Source organism: Aptenodytes patagonicus, chromosome 1 (assembly GCF_965638725.1).
Source record: "Aptenodytes patagonicus chromosome 1, bAptPat1.pri.cur, whole genome shotgun sequence".
Taxonomy (NCBI): Eukaryota; Metazoa; Chordata; class Aves; order Sphenisciformes; family Spheniscidae; genus Aptenodytes; species Aptenodytes patagonicus.
Window position 1 is genome coordinate 114305894 of NC_134949.1, and position 20272 is coordinate 114326165.

General features: G+C 44.7%; 1 protein-coding gene across 1 annotated transcript in view; it reads right to left on the bottom strand.

The window, feature by feature from the left end:
• The window catches only part of SAMSN1 (SAM domain, SH3 domain and nuclear localization signals 1), a 101443-nt gene that overhangs the window by 54014 nt on the left and 27157 nt on the right, over positions 1–20272 (bottom strand). Inside the window, exons 6-9 of the mRNA XM_076352125.1 lie at positions 19268–19335; positions 12845–12913; positions 3921–4044; positions 2407–2753 (exon numbers count right to left, since the gene is read on the bottom strand). Coding sequence (XP_076208240.1) covers positions 2407–2753; positions 3921–4044; positions 12845–12913; positions 19268–19335 — 608 coding nt within the window. The remainder of the gene's footprint in view (positions 1–2406; positions 2754–3920; positions 4045–12844; positions 12914–19267; positions 19336–20272) is intronic.

A 20272-nucleotide genomic window follows, 5' to 3' on the forward strand; every position in this document is an offset into this window, starting at 1 on the left:
AATTTACTATCTGCAATTCAAGTTTTAATTAAGGCTAGGCTCAATCAGCTTTGTGTATGTTGCTGAGATGAGTCTGGATAATATGTGTCCAGCCTAGGTATTTGCCTGTCCCCCAAAGCAGATCAGCCACAGTGTGTTGATGGAATAGCAGAGTCTTGGATCTTAGTCTTGTATCTACCAGTTTTGCCTGTTTGCCTCAATTCAGGACGTACCAACTAGCATTTCAGTAGCACATCTCAGGCTATCTCCTCCACATCACGCTGCAGCAAAGACAACAGAGTAGTAGCCAAGCCAAGATCAGCCAAGAAAATGGAATGATACTTTACTCATAGAATCAGAAAGAGTATTATAGAATATATTGGTTTTACTCTAATAAGTAAATCAACATCAGAAAGAACATCTGCATCATCCCCAATGTCTGATCCCCTCATAGCAAAACCACCAGTGTTGGCTTGTTTGATTCTTAAAAAGCAAAACTGAAAATCCAGTCTTTGTAATCTTCAATTGAGCCAGTTGGTAGAATGCAAATGCAAAGAATGAGATGTCTTGCCATTGCCTGTAATTTTAATCTAAAGACACTAAGCCCACAGAGATACATTAAAGTCAGGGAGCCCGTCAGGAAAGCAGATGGCAAAATAAACAATAATGCAGAAAAAAAAGCACTAAACCTCTTGCTAGCACTTAATAGTAACATGGGTAGGACAAATCTCACCAGGGTAGAGGACGTTAACAGCCTGTTTGTGACAAAATGAAATAAAATTATTTAAATTGACACTTATGCTCTCATAAATCTGACCTGCACATCTATTATTATTATTTTGCCCTGGGACTTCAGCCTTAGCTTGGGATGCTGAAAGCTGCTTTCATTAGGAGCAGGCATATGATGGAGCCCAGCATCCCTGACACAATTCGGTTTCTACAGAGAGTCCTATTTACTGGCAGACAGGACGACTCACCCAACAGAGCACAGCCTTTGCTCACAGCTCACAGCCTATTTCTGCCAACAGTCTGCCCCAAAGGTCTGTCTCCAAGGGCTCTCCCTGGGAGTTTGCAGTGCTGAGGCTATCCACGGTCTCACTGCTGTACCTTTCTCAGTTTTTTTTAGGAGCAGTTTACTTTCTCTCTCTTCTAATTACAGTTCCATCAATCAAAGCTTTAGCCTTTCTGTTTTCTATGTCAAATCCCAGGAAAAAATCTTCTGGGCTACAATCAGCTAGATGAATCCCATGTTTCAGGTGCTGCCTGTTGTTATGTCAGCTACTGTGTCATTGAAAAGAAACCGAATGACTACCTCCATGTATTCAGAAATACGGTTGCTATATTGACCCACACATCTATGCATGTGTACCTTTCCTAATGATGTATGAGCACACGTTAGAGAAAATGCTGTTTTCAGCAGGAGGCTCTCTGATCTAAGGTTATGGTTGCTCAGGTCTCCATTTGAACATTCAGCTGGCAGGTTTCAGCAGGTATCTTGCCTCCTGTGGTTTAGATGCACGTTCCTGGGGGCTGGCCTTATTGCACAGTGAGAACCAGCTCTGTCCCTGGAGCACTGTACAGGGAATGGGCATAAAGTGAAAAGAGGCTACTCTTTACTCCTTCCTTGACATATTTCAGTCAACCAGTCACCCTCTGTGTGCTTACCACTATGTGGAGTGCCAGAAGACCTGCTGCACCCAGTGAGGATAGGGAGAAAAGCCTGATTGTAGTGTCCATATTTTGTATATCTCGCCAACTAAAGCTTTTCTTGGTTTTATTTTTCTAGTGTTAAATAGCCCTTTTAAAAAAGCCAGCAATTAAAATAGAAAAGCCTCCTCCAGAAAGATAATTTCAGACCAAGATTAAACTCTGCTCCTTTATATCTGGCCCTAAAAACTTCTTGCTGCCACAGAAGTAATTGCAAAAATTACTCCAGCAGGCTCCACCAGCTGACCTGAACCAAGAAGGCAGAAACACCAATGCCTCTTCGACCTGGTATTTGTCTAAATAACTCTGGTGCCCTTTACTAGTATTGCAGTGACCTCTAGGGGCCTGATCCAAACCCACTGACTTCATTGGCCCTTACTGACTTACCCCAGACTTCCAGAAAGTTTTCTAAGCCTGGAAGGACAAGTATTTAATGTACAGATGAAAAAAACAGTGTGTCTGATGAGAAACAGAATAGCCTAAAACCTTTCATCTCGGTGCCGCTGATGTCTGCATGGTTAAAAATGAACTACCTAGGGCTATATGAACCCCTGGTGTTAGCCTGAACAATGCATTCACATCCGTTTAGCTGAAATCTAAATTTGGTTTATTGCATTTCATAACCACATGGAAGGTGACAGCATCTCTTTAATGCTGAATCAGAGCAAAGAGTCTCCACTTTTTATGCATATCAACACAAAAGAAACCACTTCCACTTACCCAGGAGTACTGTAGATCCATATCAGTTAGGGAATATGTAAGATGTGGCTGATGAGAAGAGCAAGTACAGTTTTCCCATTCTTCTATTTTTGAAATCAGGAAGTCACAAGGACAGAGCTGGTTATCAGGAAATGGCTTCCAGTCATTCCACAAGTGAAATTCGGTTTCTGAATGGATTGAAATAGTTCCTAAGTTATTAAGTCTGGAGGTGTATGAGCGGCCCAGAGATGCAGAAATAAAATCTGCCCTAGTCTCAGTCTCTTCTTTTCTCCTCATGTTGTCTTTCCAGGTCTTCTTTTCCTGAGTTTTTGTCAGTTTCATGCAAGAAGTTAGTGCTGCTTCATCCTCTTCAGAGAGATAAGCATCTTCTAATGTATCTTTAAAAATGCAAATACTTCTGTTATAGTATGTTGCAATTCATAGAGAAAATAGCACACTTTTTTCCTTAAATGCTGTCTGTTGCATTCTGTATGATGAAAAAGCCAAGGACTCCATAGAAAACAAATAATAATGATAATTAGGGAGATGGAAAGGATTTTGTACTGGGTCAGACATCTGAGCCAAAAGCAAGATTTTTTCTCCATTTGGTACATTTGTCTTGTTCCCTCAAAAGCGTGGAAAATTATACTGGTTCTGCACTGAACATGAAAATTTGCTAATTAAATGTCATATTGCTGCATAGTTGCAGAGAGCATGAGTTTAGCTTAAATACTGGAAAAGTTCAGAAAGCTTTTCCAGATAATTCCTCTCCCACCCCTTCCCAGTACGTATGTTGCAGTTACAAAGTAGTTGCTGAAATCTAAATTTCCTCATGTGTTTCAGCCCAAGCAACGATTTGGCTGGAGCAGTAGTTCATCAGATAGTTTAAACTCATTTTGCTAGCATTGGTTTAAAAATAATCATATACACAAATGCATTGTACAACAAATGCATGCACTGTTAAATTAATGTTGGCAAAACAAGTTCAGATGAAGAACTGCTGCACAGTCAGATCAGTGATCTATAGGAGACTCGAGAAAATAACCTGAGCTCAGCATTGGTTTAGAATTCCGGTGTCTTATGGCCCTAGGCAATCAGGTATGATGAGAGGCCAACTTGCTTATCATACCGCAGACCTTCTTGCGCTCCCAGCTGCTACTGACTCATGAATTAACACTGAAAGTTATCTTTGCATTTGTGAGTTTTGCCTTTCTGATCTGAAATGTGATACAAAACTAAGAACTACTGTAAAAACAAATTGTCCTCAGCACAGAGGCCCCACTGTTATACAATTCTATTTAGCTAAAACCCCCACTTGCAAGATACACTGTTACAAAACTCAAGCTAGTGTGACAGGAAACAGGTTTTCACACTATGAGCAAGTCAGCACTAAAGTGGTATCACAGTAACATCTCAGTTGGGGTTTGAAAATCGTGGGTGGTGAATGACAGACCAGGACACGATTGTTTACAGTTATGTTCAATAGTGTCATTTGCCAAGTGTTGGAAATAACGTTGATGTGATGCTTTACTTACTGAGGGGGAGCAAAACATGTTTGACATCCTCCAAGCTTTGTGTACTCGTTTTTTTGGTTCGGACCAATTTCTGCAATCGTTTTAATGTTCCCATGGACTCTGCTTTATCATCTGGTTCTGTATACTGGCAAAAAACCAAAGATGTTAAAAGTATTCAAACCCTACAAATAAAAACTAAGGGTAACATGGTGCTTATTTTGAGAATGAGAAAGTCTCAGATTCAAAGAATTAATCATCTACACAATGCTTTAAAAGTTAGGCACTTCCTTGCTTGGACCAATAGATACAAAAAAGGAAAGAGTCAAATCACAAGAGACATCAAACTTAGATCAGTGTTCATATTGCCGTTTACATATTACTTTTCTTTAATACCCCACTATTACTTAATAGTCAATTCCAGATTAGTTCCAGAAAACATTTTAATATATGCATCCACTACATCATCCAGAAGCAGTTTAGGTATGCACAGAAATCCCAGATGCGGTGAGCTGCTGCATTTAAATGTGTATGGGAGTGTGTTCTGAAATACTGATGTCTTCCTTTATTCAAGGCCTTATTTCCTTTCCTAGGTTAAATGACAATAACGTAAATGACAATTCAAATCTGTTACTGTACATTCCAACAACATACTACTGGAGAAACTCAAGGTTTGGGTACTACAGGCTCCTAGAGTGGGAACTTTGTGAATGTGCAGCCATCTCACACGCTTTCACTTATGTTAAACCAGCTGCTACCTTGCAAATCAGTCCAGAAACACTTGAGTTCACTCCCAGTCTGACTCTGGATTTCTCTGTGAGCTTCAGAGAGAAATTTCATACTTTTGACAGCAAATAGCCTCTCTTCCATAGTCATATGCTGTGTTTCACATAGGTATCTCTTTTCATTAGAAACCAAAAAAAGTAACTATATTAGAAATGAGTAAAACCATAATTCACCGATAGCTACTTTTTGGATCAATATTGTCTGGCTTCTATGGATGTTCACCCGTTTACACCGGTAACAAATTTGGCCCATCGTGGCAATGGATCTTTGGCAATATTACAAGTGATTAAGTGCTAGCGCTGATGCTATCAGAAGGTAGAAATGCAGAGATTTTTATTGCACTCTCCCCAACAATTAGGTCACACATCATAGATCCTTTCTGCTTTCTCATACGCATAATCCTTTGAGACAAAGTCATCAGGGAGTTTGCCAGCACAGTCTAATGTATAGTGGGCAGGCTGCTTAGGGGTGGGTTTCAAGAGATTCTGAACTTCTCAGCTTTCATTTGGGTTAAAGGCTTTTTGCAAAGTCTTAGCATGAAGTACGTCTGAAGCCCCAGCATTCACATATTGCAATTTACATCGATCCCCTGCAGCAAAGATAAGGGATAGGGTGTATGTTAATTTCAGATTTTAAAAAAGACCACCGTTCACTTAACAGATAACTGCTTATAAAGATGGCTGTGCTTCAAGTGCCAAAGGTTCAGATATTTTTCTATGAAGACATGAGGTTCTGTAAGCAGAAATAGAAGTCCAAGATTTCTATGCCCAGGCAAAGAACATTTTTATGTGTATTTAGTTAGTTTTGTGTCACTAGACAATTGTGTTGAAATTATAAGAAGTTGAAGCAGAGAGTTAGTGAAAGCCAAGTGGGAACTACTTCCAGGGATGAGGACTCAACCACTTCCCTGGGCAGCCTCTTCCAATGTTTCACCACTCTTTCAAGTAAAGACATTTTTCCTCACGTCCAATCTAAACCTCCCCTGGCGCAACTTGAGGCCATTTCCTCTCGTCCTATCGCTAGTTACTTGGGAGAAGAGACCAACACCCACCTCGCTACAACCTCCTTTCAGGTAGTTGTAGAGAGCAATGAGGTCTCCCCTCAGCCTCCTCTTCTCTGGACTAAACAGTCCCAGTTCCCTCAGCCGCTCCTCATCAGACTTGTTCTCCAGACCCCTCACCAGCCTCGTTGCCCTTCTCTGGACACGCTCCAGCACCTCAACGTCCTTCTTGTAGTGAGGGGCCCAAAACTGAACACAGGATTCGAGGTGCGGCCTCACCAGGGCCGAGTACAGGGGCACCATCACTTCCCTGCTCCTGCTGGCCACACTATTTCTGATACAGGCCAGGATGCCATTGGCCTTCTTGGCCGCCTGGGCACACTGCCGGCTCATGTTCAGCTGGCTGTCAACCAGCACCCCTTTTCCACCAGGCAGCTTTCCAGCCACTCTTCCCCAAGCCTGTAGCGCTGCATGGGGTTGTTGTGGCCAAAGTGCAGGACCCGGCACTTGGCCTTGTTGAATCTCATCCAGTTGGCCTCGGCCCATTGATCCAGCCTGTCCAGGTCCCTCTGCAGAGCCTTCCTACCCTCCAGAAGATCAACACTCCCGCCCAACTTGGTGTCGTCTGCAAACTTACTGAGGGTGCACTCGATCCCCTCATCCAGATCATTGATAAAGATATTGAACAAGACCGGCCCCAGTACTGAGCCCTGGGGAACACCGCTCGTGACTGGCCGCCAACTGGATTTAAACTCCATTCACCACAACTCTCTGGGCCCGGCCGTCCAGCCAGTTTTTGACCCAGCGCAGAGTACACCTGTCTAAGCCGTGAGCCGCCAGCTTCTCTAGGAGAATGCTGTGGGAGACGGTGTCAAAGGCCCTGCTGAAGTCCAGGTAGACCACAGCCACAGCCTTTCCCTCATCCACTAGGCGGGTCACCTGGTCAAAGAAGGAGATCAGGTTGGTCAAGCAGGACCTGCCTCTCATGAACCCGTGCTGGCTGGGCCTGATCCCCTGGTTGTCCTGCTTATGCCTTGTGAGCGCCCTCAAGATGAACCGTTCCATAAACTTCCCCGGCACCGAGGTCAGGCTGACAGGCCTGTAGTTCCCCGGATCCTCCTTCCGGCCCTTCCTGTAGATGGGCGTCACATTGGCAAGCCTCCAGTCGTCCGGGACCTCCCCCGTTAACCAGGACTGCTGATAAATGATGGAGAGCGGCTTGGCAAGCTCCTCCGCCAGCTCCCTCAGCACTCTTGGGTGGATCCCATCCGGCCCCATAGACTTGTGAGCGTCCAGGTGGCGTAGCAGGTCCTCTTGGATTATGGGGGGTATATCCTGCTTGCCATCCCTGTCTTCCAACTCAGGGGGCCGAGTACCCTGAGGATAACTGCTCTGCCTGTTAAAGACTGAGGCAGAGAAGGCATTGAGTACCTCAGCCTTTTCCTCATCCTCGGTGACAATGTTCCCCCCCGCATCCAGTAAAGGATGGAGATTCTCCTTGGCTCTCTTCTTGTCATCAATATATTTGTAAAAACTTTTTTTGTTGTCTCTAACAACAGCGGCCAGATTGCGTTCTAGCTGGGCTTTTGCCTTTCTCATTTCCTCTCTGCACAACCTAATGAGATCCCTGTACTCTTCTTGAGTCGCCTGCCCCTTCTTCCACAAGTGGTAAACTCTCCTTTTTTTCCCTGAGTCCCAGCAAAAGCTCCCCGTTCAGCCAGGCTGGTCGTCTTCCCCACCCGTTCTTCTTACGGCGTATGGGGACAGCCTGCTCCTGTGCCTTTAAGACTTCCTTCTTGAAGATCGTCCAGCCTTCCTGGACCCCTTTGCCCTTCAGGACTGTCTCCCAAGGGACTCTCTCAACCAGTGTCCTGAACAGGCCAAAGTCTGCCCTCCGGAAGTCCACGGTTGTGGTTTTGTTGGCCCCCCTCCTTACTTCATCGAGAATCGAGAATTCTACCATTTCATGGTCGCTAAGCCCAAGACGGCCTCCGACCATCACATCTCCCACCAGTCCTTCTCTGTTTGTAAGCAGCAGGTCGAGCGAGGCACCTCCCCTGGGAGGCTCACTTACCAGCTGTGTCAGGAAGTTGTCTTCCACACACTCCAGGAACCTCCTAGACTGCTTCCTCTCTGCCGTGTTGTATTTCCAGCAGACGTCCGGGAAGTTGAAGTCCCCCACGAGAACAAGGGCTAGCGATTGTGAGACTTCTGCCAGCCGCTTGTAGAACGCTTCATCTGCCCCTTCATCCTGGTTGGGTGGTCTATAACAGACTCCCAGCAGGGTATCTGCCTCGTTGGCCTTCCCCCTCATCCTTACCCATAAACACTTGAGCGTATCATCATCACAATCGTTGAGCTCTATACAATCGAAACACTCCCTAACATACAGGGCCACCCCACCACCTCTCCTTCCTCGCCTGTCCCTTCTGAAGAGTTTATAGCCATCCATTGCAGCACTCCAATCGTGAGAGTCACCCCACCATGTTTCTGTGATGGCAACTAGGTCATATCTATCCTGCTGCACAATGGCTTCCAGCTCCTCCTGTTTGCCGCCCATGCTGTGTGCATTGGTGTAGATGCACTTGAGCTGGGCTATCGATTTTGCCCCCAGCTTTGGCATGCCACCCCTAGGCTCATCTCTAGTGAGCCTGGTTTTATCCCCTTCCCCCTTCGAACCTAGTTTAAAGCTCTCTCAATGAGCCCCGCCAATTCATGAGCAATGATCCTTTTCCCTCTGTGAGATAGCTGGACTCCATCTGTCACCAGCAGGCCCGGTGCCATGTAAACCTCCCCGTGATCAAAAAAGCCAAAATTCCTCCGATGGCACCAGCCCCTGAGCCACGCGTTGATCAGGTGCGTTTTCCTGCTCCTTTCAGTATCCTTCCCTGCCACTGTAGGGATAGAGGAAAACACTACCTGTGCTCCCGATCCTTGAACCAGTCGCCCCAGTGCCCTGAAGTCCCTTTTGATCACTGCAGGACTTCTCTCTGCAACCTCATCACTGCCAGCCTGTATAACCAGCAGCGGGTAGTAATCGGAAGACCGTACCAGACCAGGGAGCTTCCTAGTAACGTCTCTGACCTGGGCCTCAGGGAGGCAGCAGACTTCCCTGTGGGATGGGTCCGGTCGGCATATAGGGCCCTCTGTTCCCCTCAGAAGGGAATTGCCTATGACAATTACCCTCCTTTTTTTCTTAGCAGAGGCAGTCATAATGCGTGGGGCTGACTGCCTCACCCTAGGCAACCTCCTGGATGGACCTTCGTCTACATCCTCGTTTGCCTCGCCCTCAAGTTCCAGGGCCCCATATCTGTTGTGTAAGGGCAACCGGGAAGGTGAGGGAGGCCAGGCAGGGTTCGCCTGGCACTCCAAGCAGGGACCTGTTTCCATTCCCCCCTGTCGCTTAGGTCCCCTCTCTCTACCTGGTGGCAAGAAGGCAGGGGATCCTCTGCGTCTCGCGGAGCCTCCATCTGCTGCCTTTGCCTCAGGGACGGTAGGGTGCGGCTCCACCAATCTATCTCCCTCTCACACTCCCGGATACTCCTCAACCTTTCCACTTCCTCCTTCAGCTCCGCCACCAGAGTGAGCAGATCATCCACCTGGTCTTGTAAGTGAGGGGGTCTGGCCGCCGTCCCTCTTGTCCCTGCCCACGCTGAGTCAGAGCTGCCGCTCCTCAGGAGCTCCCTCCTTCGGCTCGGGGGGGGGGGGGGGGGTGGGGTGTGCAGGGCACCCTCTCACTCCCTGCGCTTTTGCCTTCGTGGGTTTTGCCGTGGTTTTGCTGCTTCAGGAAGGGTCCCCCGGCGTGATCGTCTGCTCTGGACCCCTTCTCCTCGGTGGCTTCGAGTGGACATCATCCACCAACATACAGTGTGGACATCAGCACCGACTGTTCTGCTGTGCTGATACTCACATATTACTCTGTGCTAGTTACTAATATAGACAAAACCTAGGTGCTTTCAATTTCTGCCATTTGAAGAATGAATTATTTTATTTTGTAGACTAATAAAACCTAGTGTTTTTGAGCTTAAAACCCTTTAGGTCTTCTTGAGGATCTTCACTGTAGGATAGGGTCTCAGCAGATCCCCCTTAAAGCTCTAGTCAGCTTAGGGCCCTTTTACAGCTTGTATCGGAGTATTCATCATCCACTGTGGGCCAAATCCAAGCATCCTTAGATTAGTCATGTTCTGATTTGTATTTCAAGCCCCCTCTCCTCTCTTCCAAATTCAGGATAGTAGGACTGCAGTTTTAGTTTAGCTAAAGAGAGAAATTGAGGTGTAATTTTTCAGTCTGTCATTGTGAGATGTCTTTGCAAAATAAATCACAGTGGGTTTAAAATGCTAATATGGCTCTAATATAAGATCTCTTGTAGTAATAATCATTTGTTCACTTATAAGTAACGATACAAAAGCAACATGATGACTTTGAGTTATGATCTGGGATTTCCATCATGGAGACATCAAGATAAACGGAAGATAATCTATTCAGATAATTTTATTAACAGCAAACTCTAATCATCTCTACCTTAAAAGCACTCGTTTGGTAGAGTCTATTGTTAGTGAAATGTCACAAGTGCTTAAATAATAAATACAGTCCCCCTTTCATGGAGAAAAAAGCTCATGCAGTATCAGTTAGTGATGGGACAGCTTTTAAATTTACAGTATTTTATTTTGGTTTACCTAAGAATTCAAATCCAGAAGTTTAGCTGCCTACCCAAACAGAGGTAAAACATTCTTTGATGTAGAAACCAGACAATCAGGTGAACTGACCGTCCTGGTCTCACAATTTTGGTGTATTGTCCTGGCAACCCCCAGCCACAGCTCAGTGAAAGCATACATAAAAGTGAGAAAGACCCATTAAATGTTATGCTCTGGTTTCAGGCAATTTTCTTCTTGCTCTTTGTGTTATCTGAATTTGGTGTCTCTCGTTGCTGCTGTCCAGGACATGAGAGAAGGAAGTGCAGTGACACAGTGTTGGTCGACAGCTGGCTGAACGTGAGCTGGCAGTGTGCCCAGGTGGCCAAGAAGGCCAATGGCATCCTGGCCTGTATCAGAAACAGTGTGGCCAGCAGGAGCAGGGAAGTGATCGTGCCCCTGTACTCGGCACTGGTGAGGCCGCACCTCGAATCCTGTGTTCAGTTTTGGGCCCCTCACTACAAGAAGGACGTTGAGGTGCTGGAGCGTGTCCAGAGAAGGGCAACGAGGCTGGTGAGGGGTCTGGAGAACAAGTCTGATGAGGAGCGGCTGAGGGAACTGGGACTGTTTAGTCCAGAGAAGAGGAGGCTGAGGGGAGACCTCATTGCTCTCTACAGCTACCTGAAAGGAGGTTGTAGCGAGGTGGGTGTCGGTCTCTTCTCCCAAGTAACAAGCGATAGGACAAGAGGAAATGGCCTCAAGTTGCGCCAGGGGAGGTTTAGATTGGACGTGAGGAAAAATTTCTGTACTGAAAGAGTGGTGAAACATTGGAACAGGCTGCCCAGGGAAGTGGTTGAGTCACCATCCCTGGAGGTATTTAAAAGACGTGTAGATGAGGCACTTAGGGACATGGCTTAGTGGGTGGTGGTGTTGGGTTGACGGTTGGACTCGATGATCTTAGAGGTTTTTTCCAACCTCAATGATTCTATGATTCTATGATTCTATGACAGAATGTGCAGCGCTACTGGTTGGACCAGTAATGTACACTAATTTGGAGTATGCTACTTTCCAGTACCTTCCTTCTCTGTGGAAGGGGAAGGATGTTCCAAAAGGAACTATGGGGGAATATTGAAGACCAGTGCACAGAACAGTAAGTCTCCACTCATAAAAAGCTGTTAATTTAAAACACATTTAAAGACTTTTACATTTCCCCCCCTCTATATTCTAGGGTCAGAGCATTTGCTCACTTGAATATTGTAGCTGTGTTTGTGTTTTGCCCAATCTATAAGCAAAGCTATCTATAAGGAAAGAATTCTCTCATGAACAAGAGTATTCTTTATTTCCCTGCTTAACAGGTTTTAGTCATGCAAAATCATGTCACACCACAAATAAAAATGAATTGTGTAAAAATACAAATCACAGGCTGCCCTTTAGTTGCAAATAATTTGCATGAAGTGTGCATGAATACTTATGGACAAAAAATATACATTTTAAAAATGCACTTATAAAAAAGTCTTACAGAAAAAAAGACCTAAATTGTGTCTGATAAACTGTTTCCAGTATCCTAAGATATTCTAAATACCTTAGAAATCTTTGCTCACTGAGATGTTATGAGGATTAACCCGGTGACAGAAATACAGCAATTTGGAAGCTAAGTGTAAAACACTGTTGGTCAGATTCCAGCAATCTCAGTCCTGTTGAGCACTCTCTTTCCTGGGTGTAACTGCATTAATTTCAATGAAAGTACTTGCACAGCATGTCACTTCTCAGCATAAAGAAATTAGTCATGGCAGAGTCTAATGTCTCTGATTTTTCCTCAACTGGTTGGCCTTTCCCAAAGAACTGCAATGACTTAATCATGATTACCTATGCACTTAAATTCAGAGTACAGTGTAATAGTGAGAAGACAAAAATTACTGCATGTTTACTGTGTCAATGGTGCTATCATTATTGTACCATAGAAATTTTTGGGAAGTTTCAGTAATACCCTTGCTGCACATAGTGAATATTAAAATAGTACATGATGATAGAGAACTTTCTGCTCTATTTATACAGAGAGTTAGTTCTGTAAAATGCACTGAATTTGGATAAATTTTATGTTAAAAAATGTCAGTAAAGTCACAGTCAACCAATATATAGACAAGCACTGTACAAACTTCTTTCATGTGCTTCTGCCCATACATATCTGACCTTTAAATATTCCCATTATTTTAGTTTGGTACTCCAGCTACTCAAAAATGACTGCAGAGTCAAACTAAACAGGCTAGGATTATAGGCACATTTTCTCCTGGGAATCACAGATCAATAATAAGATATTCTATGAAAGATAAAGAAATATCATGATAGCAGAACAATAATAGTTATTCTAGAAAAGATAAAGAGATAGCATGATTAATAGTATGGATATGGATAAAGATCTTTCAACTTTTGGGGAAGCAACATACAGTAAAGGAAATCCTACTAAAACAGCATGTTCTTCCAGGCTGCTAGCTGCTGATGAAAAAAAATGAACAATTTTCATGGCAACTCACCATTTCACTGTTACCAGCCACACTTGGATTGTGAACTCGTGGTGGAATCCACTGCTCATAGTTTATCACCTAGATGGTAAGAAAAGTAAAATAAAAAAACCCCAACATAAATAAGATGAATAAACATAATTAGTATTGTGTCATTGAATACAGATTGAGAGCTCAGCAGTCTTTCAACCCAGTACTGTGTGCATATGAAAGCAATGGCTGACATACACCAGCTAACACCCATTGAAATCAGTTTGATATTGAGCTGTCTTAATTTCCTTAGTTGTCCAGGACTCAGTAACATCTTGGAGACATCACAGTGTATGTGGTACAGTGGCAGAGCCATGCATTATATCATGAGATGCTTTGATCTCGTCCTAGATCTTGGCTCCCCCTTCTCAATGAGCAGGAAAGCCACAGATGACTTTCCTCAGCAGCAACCCCCCAGCTGAGGAGCAAGTGTCACTGATGCATTTCTAAAAAGTCTTGTTCAGTTCACCTCATTTTGCCTGGGATGTTGAGCCCCAAGGGTGTGAGTTTGAATTGGATTAACAGTGCAGAGAAAATGGGAGGATCTTCAGAACTAAGCAAAGACAAGACTATATACACTTTCATCATCTGCCCATAATCCATTTCTTGGTCACAACGTCCTCATGATAGCAACACCATGAGAATACACTTTCCCTGGGGCACTGATGCGGTCCCTAGTGGGCAAGCCTGACAGTGCTTATAGCTTATCAGTGAAAGTAATGAACACTAGCCTTTTTTCTTCATGAATATGAATGACACTTTGAAGGCTGAATGCAACCTAAGAATTTACGTGAGAAATGAGGCATGAAACATTTTTGAAAATGTATTAGCCCAAAGACTGTATTACTTCATATTTTATGTCCTTCCCAATATGCTACAAAGGGTTTGAGCCATCAAGGGAGCCCTGCTAGACATGAATAAACAAGAACAAAGATATGAAAAATAAATGCAGAAAGTAAAGCTATTTTTTATGGTAAGGTACAATTATTACAGTGTTGTTCATGCTGTATTCCTCAACCTGTACTCCTGTTCCAAGCCCCTGTTTTCCAGCACTTACAGAATGAATGGAATGAAATGAGCATCTATTTAGGAAATGGAGAGGGATTAAAGTTTTTATGAAGCACTCAGGGAAGCTTATTTGCTTTCTTTTTTCTTTTTCTTTTTTTTTTTTTTTTTTGAGAGAGGGAAAAAAACCTAAAATGTTCATCTATTTTATTTACTCTTGCTTGTAAATTTGGCTCTTCCATGTCTCATAGAATCACAGACTCACACAGACCAGCTGACGCAAGAAGGCACCTCTGGGCATTGTCTAGTCTAACTCCCTGCTCAGAGCAGGTCCACCAGAGAAAGCCGCGTAGGTCCGTGTCCTGACAGGTTTTGAGTATCTCCAAAGATGGACTTTACACAGCCTTTCTGGGGACCCTCTTCCAGTGTTTGACCTCCCCTCACAGTAGAAAGGTGCTTTTTTTATGTTAAATGAAATTTCCTGTATTTCAGTTTGTGCCCATTGCCTCTCGTCCTGTCACTGGGTACCACTGAGAAGAGCCTGGCTCCCTCTTCTTTACTCTCCCCATCAGGTGGTTGTACAGATGTATCAGGTCCCCCGAGCCTTCTTTGCTCCAGGCTGAACAGTCCCAGTTCTCTCAGCCTCTCCTCATATGACAGAAGCTCCAGTCCCCTAATGATCTTCATCGCCCTTCATTGGATTTATTCCAGTATTTTCCCTGTTTATCTTGTACTGGAGAGACAATAACTGAACCCAGCACCCATATGTGGTGGGTCAGCTTGCCACTGCTGAGCAGAGGGGAAGGATGACCTCCCTCTACCTGTTGGCAACAATCTGCCTAATGAAGCCTAAGAGGATGTTGGCCTTCTTTGCTCCAAGGGCACATTGCTGGCTCGTGGTCAACTTGGTGTCCATCAGGACCCTCAGGACCTTTTCTGCAAAGCTGCTTTCCAGCCAATTGGCCCCCAGCCTGCACTGGCAGAAGAGGTTATTCCTCCCCAGGTTCAGGACTTTGCACTTCCCTTTTTTGAACTTCATGAGGTTCCTGTTTGCCCATTTCTCCAGCCTGTACTGGCGGAAGAGGTTATTCCTCCCCAGGTTCAGGACTTTGCACTTCCCTTTTTTGAACTTCATGAGGTTCCTGTTTGCCCATTTCTCCAGCCTGTTGAAGGCCTTCTGATGGGCAAGCACAACTTTCTGCTGCATCAGCTACTCCTCCCAGTTTTGCACTGATTGCAAATTTACTGAAGGTCCACTCTGTCCCATCATCCAGGTGATTAATGAAGATGACCTGTTAACCTGTTAACGACCTGCTATGCCACCTGGACACTCACAAGTCTATGGGGCCGGATGGGATCCACCCAAGAGTGCTGAGGGAGCTGGCGGAGGAGCTTGCCAAGCCACTCTCCATCATTTATCAGCAGTCCTGGTTAACGGGGGAGGTCCCGGACGACTGGAGGCTTGCCAATGTGACGCCCATCTACAGGAAGGGCCGGAAGGAGGATCCGGGGAACTACAGGCCTGTCAGCATGACCTCGGTGCCGGGGAAGATTATGGAGCGGTTCATCTTGAGGGCGCTCACAAGGCATGAGCGGGACAACCAGGGGATCAGGCCCAGACAGTACGGGTTCATGAGAGGCAGGTCCTGCTTGACCAACCTGATCTCCTTCTTTGACCAGGTGACCCGCCTAGTGGATGAGGGAAAGGCTGTGGCTGTGGTCTACCTGGACTTCAGCAGGGCCTTTGACACCGTCTCCCACAGCATTCTCCTAGAGAAGCTGGCGGCTCACGGCTTAGACAGGTGTACTCTGCGCTGGGTCAAAAACTGGCTGGACGGCCGGGCCCAGAGAGTTGTGGTGAATGGAGTTTAAATCCAGTTGGCGGCCGGTCACGAGCGGTGTTCCCCAGGGCTCAGTACTGGGGCCGGTCTTGTTCAATATCTTTATCAATGATCTGGATGAGGGGATCGAGTGCACCCTCAGTAAGTTTGCAGACGACACCAAGTTGGGCGGGAGTGTTGATCTTCTGGAGGGTAGGAAGGCTCTGCAGAGGGACCTGGACAGGCTGGATCGATGGGCCGAGGCCAGCTGTATGAGATTCAACAAGGCCAAGTGCCGGGTCCTGCACTTTGGCCACAACAACCCCATGCAGCGCTACAGGCTTGGGGAAGAGTGGCTGGAAAGCTGCCCGGTGGAAAAAGACCCGGCGGTGTTGGTCGACAGCCGGTTGAACATGAGCCGGCAGTGTGCCCAGGCGGCCAAGAAGGCCAATGGCATCCTGGCCTGTATCAGAAATAGTGTGGCCAGCAGGAGTAGGGAAGTGATGGTGCCCCTGTACTCGGCACTGGTGAGGCCGCACCTCGAATCCTGTGTTCAGTTTTGGGCCCCTCACTACAAGAAGGACGTTGAGGTGCTGGAGCGTGTCCAGAGAAGGGCAACGAGGCTGGTGAGGGGTCTGGAGAACAAGTCTGATGAGGAGCGGCTGAGGGAACTGGGGTTGTTTAGCCTGGAGAAAAGGAGGCTCAGGGGAGACCTCATCGCTCTCTACAACTACCTGAAAGGAGGTTGTAGCGAGGTGGGTGTTGGTCTCTTCTCCCAAGTAACTAGCGATAGGACGAGAGGAAATGGCGTCAGGTTGCGCCAGGGGAGGTTTAGATTGGACGTGAGGAAAAATGTCTTTACTTGAAAGAGTGGTGAAACATTGGAAGAGGCTGCCCAGGGAAGTGGTTGAGTCCCCATCCCTGGAAGTAGTTAAAAGACGTGTAGATGAGGCGCTTAGGTACATGGTTTAGTGGGCATGGTGGCGTTGGGTTGACGGTTGGACTCAATGATCTTAGAGGTCTTTTGCAACCTTAATGATTCTATGATTCTATGATTCTATGATAAACAGTACTGGAACCAGGACTGACCCCTGGGGTAGGCCACTAGGGACTGGTCTCCAGCGGGACTTTGAGCCATTAATCACATTCCTTTGAGCCCAGCAATTCAACCTGTTTTCAATCCATCTCACTGTCCACTTTTCTAGTCCCTATTTCATTAGTTTGTCCATGAGGATGTTATGGGGGACAGTGTTGAAAGCCTTAGTAACATCAAGATAAACAACATCCACTGTTTTCTCCTCTTCCACCAAGCTAGTCGTTTCATTGTAGAAGGTCCTCAGGCTGATCAGGCATGATTTCCATTTCATAAATTCATGCTGACTACCCCCAATCACCTTCTTGTCCTTCATATGTTTGGGAATAGTTTCCAGGAGGATTTGCTCCATCACATTCCTAGGGGTTGAGGTAAGAATGACTGGCCTGTAGTTCCCCGGATCTTCTTTCTGGCCATCTTGAAGATAGGAGTGACATCCATGGCAGCTTACACTCAGTTGTGTGAGCTATCCCACCACAATTCTGTGATCCTAATGAGACCGCAGCCTTGCAATTGCATGCAGACCTCTAATTCCTCCTGTTCGTTGCCAATGCTGTGTGCATCAGCATACAGGCACTTCATAGGGGAATCATTTGTGCTGATTTTGCAGAAGAAGTGTGAGAGCTTCCACCATAATGCTGTTCTCTCAACATTTCCTTATTTGTGTGCATAATGCAGTACAGCAAATGAAAACAGACATAATCAGACTATTTTGGAAGCTTAAAAGGGCATTATATCAATGTTATCTTGATGATAATGAAGGCCAGAGGTAATAATCACTAAAACTCAAAATAATGTCATAAAAAATGAAATTTTTAGAAAGCAAGCTGTAAAAGCCAAGTTCAATAGGTCTTAAATTGGTACCAAAGCTTGGAGTTATCCAAGACTCTACAGCTTGTTAGTCATGTGCCCCAAAAAGTGCCTTGAAAAAATTAAAGAAGTCAAAAATAGAGCTTTGCTTTTAAAATGGGGCAAATGGTTCATGGGGAGATGCTTTAAGGGATTTTAAGGAAACTTACACTTCAAGCAAACATAGGCCTTATTCCCTATTATTTCTTCTTCCCTTTTTCCCTCCATATTCTATCACGTCTAGGGAATGGCCTCCAGGATCTTAAGCAGGAGTCAGCCCAGAGGCTGCCGTGGCACGACAGAGGCAGAGCCAGAGATCCCTCACACTAAGGGAAGAACTGCTGTGGGAAATCAAAGAATAATCTGTCTTCTTAATACTTAGAAGGCCAGAGGAAGAGAACAGAGGAAGAGAATGAGAGATGCAGAAGAGAAAATAATTATTTTCTCCTTTCCTTCCTCCCCACGTACTTTTTGGCAGCAGGGAGAGGAGGTAATCATGGGAACAAACTAACAATACAGAGACAGATAAAACCCTGAGGGAAAGCAGCAGAAAACTGGAACATATTGGCTTTAAAGTCACCAATACAGTCGTCTGTCCTCCGACACACAGATCATTTCACTTGTCTTCCTTTTAAGCCAGATCGTGTCTCTGGCCTACACTGGAGCTGAGCACTCCCTAAAGTCTGGGTCTTCACAGCTCTCTGTCTTATCTCAGATGCCTTCAGAGTGATGCATGTACAGTTTTTTCTTTCTTTTAACCTAAACATCCAAAAGGACTCCTGACATTGTATAGAAACAGCAGAGGAAACTCAACTTGGAGCCTTTTATAAAGTGTAATATTCACCTTGAATGTAATAGTCTTCTGTAAAGGAAAATTTTCCAGATTTTCAGCTTTTAAATAATTTATTGTATTAATTCCTCATTTAGACACACACACACACATATATATAGATGTGTGTTAGATACTTTTAGTCAGATTCCCAAACTGGGTAAACTGTTGTGTCATGTGAAATCAGCAGAGCTAAGCTGATGTGCAACAGGTATGAATTGGCCCTTTAAGTAACATATTAACAAGGCAAACATGGGACTGGAAGTGAAATAAAAAGCAAACGTCAGTTGTTCTAATTCCAGAGCTACAAGTCCTTCTCCCCCACCTCCCTGCTGCTTGCCAGCTGATGGGTTGTTACCTACTTTTATGTTATTACTATTCTGCAAACCCAAGGGTCAGAATTCCTTAATTGCTCATACTAGTGGGATAGTATTATGAAGCGGAGATACAGTATATGTTTATAGAAATTCAGAAAACATTAGGATACATATGCCAATATGGATCATGCAAGACTGATCTAAACACTTAGTATAGGTCTTGCTAGACACAATTCCAGCACATGGATTTAACAGAAATGTATTCACTCAGGGAAAGAAAAAGTTTTCTAAGTATTAAAACCCATACGGTCTGCATAATGAAAATGGTGCATAAATCAGGTAGTCACCAGAGTCTTCTTTTAAACTCAGCTTCTGAAATACACAGGCAAACTGAGTATGAAGTTTAGGCTAGGCAATACTGAATGGAAGCAAGAAATATGCATTTTATTTGAATGAAATATTAGAATCTGAAAAGAAGAGTAGTTCTTTCACCTGGCATGTGGTTTCTTCTATCTTCTTTCCTTGCAGCAAAGGTATTCCATCACCAATAACATTATCTTCTGTGAATTATGACAAAAAAACCCAAAACAAACATGCTTTAAAATCTCCTGTTTTAAGTTATTCTGAGGAATATCATGTGAATTGCACTTGATGTTTTGAGGTGACATTTTGACTCTCTGAACTTAATCTTATATCATTTAAGCATGCATTTTATCTCAAACTGCTTTGAAGTAAGACTACAGAACAAATTGGCAAACTGACTCACATAAAGAAAACTCATTCATGCTTACTTCTTCATCTGTTCTTAGTCCTCAGTTTAACATAAGTTTAAATCTAACGTGACTGACCCAATTTTAAGATGTCTCAAGCACCTGCAAATCTCCTTGAAGTCACTGAGGGCCAGGTGTCTGACAATCCAGTTGTTTATTTAAATATAGAGCTAGCTGGTCTTCTAGAAGCAGCATAACTCATATCAAGAAGTGCTTATGCAACACCAGTTTCACATAACTGGGTTGTTTCTGGTTCTCAGGCTAATTTGTTTTCATCTCCTGCAGGCATATCTGCACACCGTGCCCCTGTGCTCTGTAAGCTTACTCTAAGACCTAAGTCTTGCAGCGTTCAGTCCTGTGCCCACAAGTCCTCTTACGGTCTCGTCCAAAATAGTATTATTTGGTAGCTCTTTGCAACTGAATCACAAAGAACTGTGGGGCAACATATAATGACCTTAGCCTGAAAGACGACTTACAGTGACACTGTTTTTAATGTAATTTTGGTCAAAACCAAATGAACAACAGCAAGTTATTAAAGCAAACCTTAGTGGTCCCCCCCCCAACCGTGATCTCTTTTGCTAGCCCTAACAACATGCATCCGCAGTACTCTTAAATCTTGCTTAAATCAGCTCTCCGATCCACTGAAATATGGAATAGGGTATATGGGTAAAAAAAACCCCAAACCTGCAAAAGGTGTATGTAAGCTGCAGTGTTCTTTTCTTCCTAG